The sequence below is a fragment of the Mauremys mutica genome, chromosome 1, assembly GCF_020497125.1.
Source record: "Mauremys mutica isolate MM-2020 ecotype Southern chromosome 1, ASM2049712v1, whole genome shotgun sequence".
In the NCBI taxonomy this organism is placed as follows: domain Eukaryota; kingdom Metazoa; phylum Chordata; order Testudines; family Geoemydidae; genus Mauremys; species Mauremys mutica.
In genome coordinates, this window is record NC_059072.1 from 153,935,059 (window position 1) to 153,944,275 (window position 9,217).

At 47.3% G+C, this 9,217-nt stretch overlaps 1 protein-coding gene across 1 annotated transcript; it reads left to right on the forward strand.

Moving 5' to 3' along the window:
* Positions 1-3,689: 3,689 nt before the first annotated feature.
* On the forward strand, positions 3,690-8,775 carry LOC123351344 (zinc finger MYM-type protein 1-like). Its single transcript, XM_044990663.1, has 2 exons — positions 3,690-3,748; positions 6,586-8,775. Exon 2 carries the CDS (start codon positions 6,604-6,606, stop codon positions 8,773-8,775), a length of 2,172 nt encoding a protein of 723 aa, XP_044846598.1. The 5' UTR covers positions 3,690-3,748; positions 6,586-6,603.
* The last annotated feature ends 442 nt before the right edge of the window (positions 8,776-9,217 follow it).

A 9,217-nucleotide genomic window follows, 5' to 3' on the forward strand; every position in this document is an offset into this window, starting at 1 on the left:
CCTGCACTACACTGCCTACCCCATGGCACTCCACTCCATTGAATCGTCCCACTCTGCAATCTATCCCCATGGTACACCACACCCCACTATCATAGCGACTGACCCCCCATGGAAAAACACCCCCTCTAGGTAACCCATCTCCCTGTATCCTACTCCTATGACATTGCCTCCCCATAACTGTCCATTCCTACCATACACATACCCCATGCAACTCTCCAGGGACCACCACCCCTCTCCACTCCGCTCCCTAGTCTCATGCTTCTGGACCACGTGACTTCATTCTAGTCAAATTCTATTGTGTAATCCACCAATATACTACTAAAAATGTACATATTCAGCCAATTGGCTCATTCATCAACTGCATATGTTTAAAGAAGGGAGCATTGCTACGTTTCCCCTGTCATGTGCAGATCTGCGGTTGCCATCTATCACGCAATAGGGAGGCTGGAGCCATTTTAAGAGTACTGTGAGGGGAGGGCTTCCATTCATGCCAAGTCACTCCTGTTTATGGGGTAGGTGTGTTTTGTTTAAGTGAAATGTCAGTGGAATGTCAATCGTGTTCCAGCTTCAATGGGCTAGAGAGGCACAGGCAACATAAAATACCTAAGGCCAAATTACTATCAGGTGAAAACCTGTGGGGAAAAACCAGTGCTTGTTCCTGTATACTACTAAGATTAGCCAGCAGTTCAGTCATCTTCCATCCAAAGGCTTCCACTGTGCAAGGCAGTTGTAGGCAAGGGATGGGGTGGTGTATATGTGTCAGTTAGCAAGGCTGTACAGTTCACTATCTGAGGGAAGATTAAATGCTATTTTTTTAGCATTGGCACAATCCTGTATGGGGCATATTTGCCCCTATAGTTATAAACAGGCTATAGCATTCACACTTATTGTGCCCCCATAGCCAGTTCTTGCACAATTTGGCATCACATGCACCCCTGGTAGGTCTTTCAGCAAACCACCAGAGAGATAGAGCAATGGAAAAGCCAGAAAACCATTTCAGTGAAGAATAATTAATCTGCAGGGAGCTTCAGCCACACGACACCTGCCCACACGTTCCCGATGATGCAGTGTAAAAGGGTTTATCTGTGGCTCTGCTCATACAGAGAAGAAGGCCCATTCTCCTAGCTGGCCTATTAACCACTCCCATATCCCCATGTCATACAGAGTCTGAGCTACTCTTGACAGAATTCAGAATTTTGAGTTTGGGGTTTACACTGAGGAGAAAAAGCCAGCTGGTCCCTTTATTAAATGAATAGCTATCAGGATTAGAGCCCTAGTAGACAGATACAGAACGAATCAGAGAGATTCCTAGTCAAATATACATTTCCACAGTTGCTGTAAGTTGTCTGTGGCATTTCAGCTCATTCACAGTGAACTGGTGAAAGAGGGAGGGAAAATGTTGAATGAATCTGGGGGAGATTTTTTTCAGAAGCCAGCTCGATGCAGAGAAGGTGGTCCAAGTTTTTCCCTTTGGAGCCATTCCACCTCCACATATTGTTAAACTAATTCTCCACTCTGTTACTGCTGAAATAAGTGGTGTTACACCGGTGTAAAACCAGTGTGAGTGTGGAGAATCAGACTCCATAACCAATTGTTTGCTTACCCCCTCCCCTTTGTCATCTAGTTTCCTCCCCTTAAGTCCTGGGATGTCTGGGTCAGCTTGTCACTTGAGACAGCACTTCCCAGCTGGGCTGGATAGCAGTGGTTAGTCTCTGGTAAGAGGAAATGCTTCAGCCTCTTCTCTTCTTTTCTGGTCTTTCCTGACTTCCTTTTCTTTCCTTCTCTGTGTAAGCAGAGTCAGGATGAGATCTACCCTGACATCTGGTGGTACATTATGAGGAGTGGGCAAAGGAATTTTAGGAATGTGCATTTGCATTGGTAAACCCACTACACTTAGCATAACACACAGCAGCATGGGATGGTTATTTTCACACTGTGGAATCCCCAATTTCTTTGTTATTGGGGCAGGAAGGAGAAAAAAGTGCTGTTACCTTAATTATGTGAATGAGGAACTATGAGACTGCTTTATGACAGAAATGACTCAACCTACATTAAATAGTACTTGCTAGACAAGGGACATGGGTTCCAAAACCCAGTGAAGGGAGAGAGGCTGGGGACTGGTGTGTGTACCTGATGGTATGGGCCCCTTTTGAGGGCCTGGAACACCAATTGCACATCCTCCTCTCTCCACTGTTAAAGAGCAGAGCTAATTTTGAATCCTTTAGGAGTCTATCTGGAGGCTGTTGACCTGAATTCATGTTGGGCCAAGGTGGCACTGGGGCTCAAGTTGAAACCATTAAGAGCTGAAATCACTAAAAGAGCTAAGCTTACTGAGCTGAGATCACTGAGTGGGGGAGCCTGAAGATTGATTGCTAAGCAGCTGGCAGAGCGGAGCAGTCTGCAGCACGTTGGCGCAGCCTGTGGAACAGTGAGCAGTGTGGAGTGGTTTGCGGGGACGGCTGATGCGGTTCACAGGTTGGCTGGAGGAGCGGCACAGCTGATGGAGTGGAGCCAGTCGTGGTGAAGGCTGCAGCAGAACTCCACGGAGAAGCGGGGCAGTCGGCCCTGGCCCACGTAAGGTGTCCTTTAACACCCTGTGTGTGCCCCCCCCATTTCCACCCAGGCTGGGGGGGTAAAACTCTGCAGATAAACTTTTGAACTCTGGGGTGGCACTGACCAGAGACAGAGACTCTTGGGTTGTTGGACTTTGGGGTGATTGGACTTAAGACCCTAAGGGGGAAAGGACGGTGCCAAATGTACTTGGAAGTGGGTTTTTTTTGCTTATGGTTTGTGTATAGTCCTATTTGTGGTGTCTCTCCAACGTGATGCCGCATTGTTTCCTCCTTTATTAAAAGGATTTTGCTACACTTGGACTCTGTGCTTGCGAGTGGGGAAGTATTGCCTCCTAGAGGCGCCCGGGGGGGTGGTAGGTAATTGTCCCAGGTCACTGGGTGGGGGCTCGAGCCGGTTTTGCATTGTGTTATTGAAACGGAACCCCTGGATACTGAACCCGGCCCTTGTTGCTGCCAACTCAGAGGGGCAGAAGGGTTACATCTGTGTCCATCACTCTCCTCCATCAAACTCCACATTGCAGACAGCACAAACAGATTCTGAGGGCTCTGCGGTATTTCCCCAGCAACACCAGACTCCCAGGACTTATTAGAGGGCAACGCTTCCTATCACTATTATTCATCCAATTGCCAGGTACCTCACAGAACAGGGAGGAGACATGACCCCCTGCTCCACAAAGCCATGGGCGCTGACTTACATGGGGCTCTGGGGCTTTAGCCCCATGAATAAATCCCAAGCAGGGGCTCTGCCCCACCAATGTCCGCCGCCGCCGCCAGGGAGAGAGAGCTTAACTGCCTGAACGCAGGCAGCTGCGTCTGCCTGTCTCAGTCTCTTCCTTGCCGCTCAGCAGTCAGCAGTGAGTGCAAGCTGCTGCTGACTGTACCATCTCCGAGGGAGGGGGAGGGGGAGAGGGGGGCCCGCCGTGCTGGTGGCAGCCCTCTCCTCTGCCCCACCCTGGAGGCTGGAGGCTTAAACGCAGGCATGTCTCTCTCCCTTGCCTTGCCTGTTGCCTCTGCTGCTGTTGCTTGCTGGAGCACTGGCCGGGGGAGGGGAGGGGAGGGGGCTGTGCCATGCTTGGCAGCCCTCCCCTCCCCCCCTACCTGCAGGAGATGCAAAGGGCACTTCCGGCCAGGACTCGGAGACTGACCTCACCCACCTGAGCAGGTCCTGGGCTTCCGTGAGTGTTTGACCCTATGATTCCCCCCCAGCCCCCACTCCTGCCCAACGCTGGGGAAGGGGCAGCCCCATGCCATCCCCTCCCACCGTCCCCCCCCCCACTGAAGCTACGGTGAGGGGCTGCAGGCTGCAGCAGGGGTCAGGGAGGCAGGAAGCCATATGTGAAGGCAGTGCCCCTCCCCTCCAGCATCCACCCACCACAGGGCAGATGGGGGAGGGGGATTCATAGACCTACCTGAGCAGCTGGGGCTTGGGTGAATTTTATGACACCCTGCTCCCCTGCCCCATAGCCATCACCGTACAGACCCCACTTCTGCCCCATGCTGGGCAAGGGGCAGCCCCATCCACAGTGAAGTTATGGTGAGGGGCAGCAACATGGAAGGCTACCTGTGATGGCAACCCCACCCCCTAGTACCCATCACAGGGGAGGTGAGTGGGCTTTCTGGACCTGAGGGGCCCTAGGAAGGAACATATGCAGTGACTGTGGTGCAGAGTGAGTGTGCTGTGGGGGGCAGGGGAGAGGAGGGGTCCCTCCCCTGGAGCTTGCTGCTGCCAGTGGTGGTGATGGGGAGTCCTCTCTGGCCCTAGCCCTGGGGCAGCCTGTCTGCACCCAAGTTCCTCATCCTCAGCCCTGCCTCACCCCAAAGCCTGCACCCCCAGCACCGAGCACGCTCCTGCACTGTGAACCCCTCATCCCCAGCCCCACCCCAGAACCCTCACCTGAGGGGAAAAACATGCAACTTAAATTTGGTGGTCAGTTTGGAGTATCATTGTATTTAGCACAATATTTGATTATTTTACACCCTTCAAAGTATGTAACTGGTCGTATACAGGTGTTTTCTCTGAATACTGTCTGTGTGCCTCAGTTTCCCCAATGCATTTCTTAAGGCTCTAGATGGTGGGATAAGGGGGTGTGATTGTTGTAAAGACCTAGAGGGCCAGTGTGATGCTGTCTGCACAGAGAATGGCCAACACCCTGTCTCCAGGCAACTGATGGCCTGGGCCACTCTCCTGCAAGGTGCCAACTGAAGGTGTTTGGAGTATCATTGTATTTAGCACAATATTTGATTATTTTACACCCTTCAAAGTATGTAACTGGTCGTATACAGGTGTTTTCTCTGAATACTGTCTGTGTGCCTCAGTTTCCCCAATGTATTTCTTAAGGCTCTAGATGGTGGGATAAAGGGGTGTGATTGTTGTAAAGCCCTAGAGGGCCAGTGTGATGGTGTCTGCACAGAGAAGGGCTGCAACCCTGCCTCCAGGCAATTGATGGCCTGGGCCACTCTCCTGCAAGGTGCCAACTGAAGGTGTTGGAGAACAAAGAGATCAGGTGGCCTCCTAATGCCTGGAAAAAGACAAAGGCCAGAGAGGAGGGAGAGTCAGTGCCCTGTGCAGACTTTCGGGAAGCGCATGGTGTAGAAGAGGATGCTGGGATGCTCTAGAACAGGGGTTGGCCGCAAGCTGATTTTTCATGGCATGTGGTGCAGGCTGAGCTGCTCAGCCCAACCTCGTTCTGGGGTTCCCTCTGCTGGCCCTTACTAGCCAGAGTTCCCGCAACCCCACTCACCTTGCTTCCAGTTGGAGTTTCAGCGCAGGCCCCCTCCCTGCTCAGCCCTACCAGCCACCAACTCCACTCACCGCAGCTGCCAATCTGGGGTTCCAGCCTCTGACCTCCTGCCAGCCAGTTATCAAATTATAACTCAGAAGCCTGTGTGCAACTTAAAGTATCTAAATAGGTGCCACCAGACATTGGAAAACTCAACAAGGAAAAGCAAAGGCAAGGATCACAGTAAACTAATAAGATCTGCATTTTAATTTAATTTTAAATATAGCTTCTGAAACATTTTGAAAGCCTTGTTTACTTTACATACAACAGTAGTTGTTATATATTATAGACTTATAGAGATACCTTCTAAAAACAGTCAAATGTATTGGGGGGATGGTTGGGGTCGTAGTTTAGTGGTTTGATCATTAGCCTGCTAAACGGAGGGTTGTGAGTTCAATCCTTGAGGGGGCCATTGGGGGATTGGTCCTGCCATAAGCAGGGGATTGGACTAGATAATCTCCTGAGATCCCTTCGAACCCTAATAATCTATGATTACTGGCACATGAAACCTTAAATTAAAGCATATGCATGAAAACTCAGCACACCATTGCTGAAAGGTTGGTGACCCCTGCTCTAGAACTACTCCATACAAAGACAGTCAGGACTCTGGGGGAGCCTCCTCTCTCTGAGCATACGGTCTCCAGGGCAAGAAACTTACACCTTCCTGGGTCTGACCTCGGAGCATTCAGCATGCGCTGTCCGCACAGGTGGGGCTCCTAGGTAAGCTAGAGGGTCCTGCACCCCAACTCCACAGTCAGATGTGACTCTCAGTCAGTTGGTAATACAGGAGGCTTATTAGATGACAGGAACACAGTCTAAAACAGAGCTTGTAGGTACAGAAAACAGGACCCTTCAGTCAGATCCACTTCTGGGGCTGGGTTCCCCAGCCCCAAGTTCTGGGTGCCTCTCTCTTTCCCCAGCCAGCTCCAAACTGACAGTCCCTCTAGCCCCTCCTCTGGCCTTTGTGTCTCTTCCAGACCAGGAGGCCACCTGATTTCTTTATCCCAACACCTTCAGTTGGCACCTTGCAGGGGAAACTGAGGCACTCACACAGTATTCAGAGAAAACATTAAGAACATTCCCACTTCATCACAACAGGTACAACAAAGTATAATATATTGAAGCAGGCAAGTGCTGCTTCTGACTTTCCACTTTTAATTGACCCTTGTAATCTTGTGGCACCGACGTGTTGTAGCTTCATTTTATCCCAACAACAAATTCTTGATTTGTAGGACCATTAATGATCAACAATGGATAAATTCTTAATAAAGTTACCCAGAGAAAAAGAAGAAAAGGGTAATTCATCAAGTGATGGCCTGAGTTCAACACCCAGCTTTGAAACTGAAGTTATACAAAAGAAAGAAGTGGCAAATCCACAAGATGATAAGAAAAGGAGTTTTCAGCAATCTTGGCTATCAAGATTTAAGTGGTTGGAGTACAATATCAAATTAAACAGAGCTTTTTGCTCAGTCTGCAAAAACTGTTCTGAAAAGAAGATCTTAATATTTTCTACGAAGGCTGAACCAACATTTATTTCATCTGGATTTCAAAATTGGAAACATGCATTGCGTGGTTTTACATCACACGAAAAATCCTCCTGTCACAAGGAAGCAGTAATGAAATATGCTGCTCTGCAATCACAGGTAAATGTTTCTGCACTAGTGTCAGCCAGTTACAGAAAAGAATCGCAGTCAGCTAGGATTGCACTGCACAACATTTTTACCAGTGTTCAGTACCTAGCTCAACAAGGAATAGCACTACGTGGACATAATGACAGTGATTCAAATTTGATGCAGCTCTTGTTGCTACGCAGTACAGATTCTGAGGAACTGAGACAGTGGCTCAATCGCACAAAATACAAGTGGATATCACATGAGGTTATTAATGAAATAATCGAAATGATGGCAATGACGGCGCTAAGAAAAATTGTGCAAAAGATAAAGGCTTCTAAGTTTTATGCCATTGTAATGGATGAGACTACCGATTTGTCAAGAAAAGAACAAGTAAGTTTTTCTTTAAGGTTCTTTTCTAGTGAAGACTGGGAGATTTATGAGGAGTTTATTGGGTTTTACCAAACTGACACAATGGATGCTGCTTCTCTTTTCAAAATTGTGGAAGATACACTTCTCAGGTGTGATTTGCCCTTTTCTGATTGCCGGGGGCAGTGTTACGACGGAGCCAGTAATGTGTCTGGCAAATTTACTGGGGTCCAAGCCAGAGTGAAGGAACGAGAGCCGAGAGCAGAATTTGTGCATTGTGCTGCACATTCTCTTAACCTTGCCACGCAGGATGCCCTGCATAATATTCAAGAGTGTCGTTATATGTTTTTTATGGAGAAAGATCTCATCAATGCCTTCAGGGAGTCACCAAAACGTATGGCAGCATTCAGAGAGTTTCAGAGTGAAGGAGAACCTTCTTTACGACCATTGTGCCCAACAAGATGGACACTAAGGATTAGTAGCATTAAATCACTGCTCCAAAACTACAAGGCCATGATGAACTGCCTAGATGAACTTAGTTACTCTTCTGATGAATTTGGCTTAAAATGTAGTGGATTCTCAAAGCAACTTCAATCTTTTTCAACATACTTTATACTAACAGTTCTTGTGAAAGCCATGGGTCTGGTAGAAGAAGCTAATGCACAAATTCAAAGCCCAAATGTGTCATTGACAAGCGTTATGAAGAAAGTTGGCCTATTGCAAGAGGTGTTGAGTGGGATGCGTACTGACTCATCATACAATCGCTTTTGGGAAACAACGGTAGAGAAGGCAAGAAATCTTTATTTAGATGAGCCTACACTCCCAAGAAAACGCAAACCTCCAAGATGGCTCGACCATGGAAGCCTTCCTCACACCTTCAGTGACCCTAAAGATTATTTTCATAAAAAATATGTTGAGATCATTGATGCTTGCAAAGTTGCAATTGAACAGAGGTTTTCAACAGAAAGCTTTACATTCGCAGTAAAATTGGAGAAGCTTATAACTGAGGCAGCAAATGGCTCAAAACAGGACATTGTCCAAATAAGTGAAGCATTCCATGGTGACATCAACATGGAGAAACTATTTCTTCATTTAGAAATGTTGAGTGATATTTGCAGATTGAGAAATTGCCAGCTCACTTCAGTGAGTGAAGTGAAGCAATTTCTAAAACAAAATGAAGGCTTAAGTGACCTGTTGTCAGAAGTTACAATTCTCCTGAAATTATTCTACACAATTCCGACTACAACCTGCACCGCTGAGCGATCATTCAGTTGCTTGCGCCGACTGAATTATTTGCGAACAACAATGAGCCAAGAACGTCTAAATCACTTGACATTTCTGCACGTTCATAAAAACTTTACCTCTGAATTGGACATTGCAAGTCTCCTGGATGACTTCATTTCAAGAACCAAACAACGACAAAAAGTGTTTGCTGCCTCCTAAAGCACATCACAAAAGAAGGGGCTATATTTGTTGCAATTTTAGAAAGTATTTGTTTTGAGGATTATTGAATAAACAGTGTATGGTCGTTTCCATATTCAAAAGAGTATTACTGATATTCTTAGTTAAATAATTTTTTATTATAGTGATATTATGCAATAAAAAGAAACTTAAACGCTTATGGCTTCCAATCCATTTTTACACTATTTAATAAAATATATATATCATCTTACAGGGCGGGGGGGGGGAGAGGGAGATTACACCCATTCTGGGCCCCACCAAAAATTATACAAACCTGCCGCCTATGCACAAAGCTTAAACTATAAACTCTAAATTAGCAAGACAAACAGTGGAGATGGGAAGGAGTTGAAAGCGGAAGGGATGCTAAGCATGTGGCTTCTTAGTCTTTTCCTCTCATCTTGCCCCATCTGACCTTGTGTTCAGG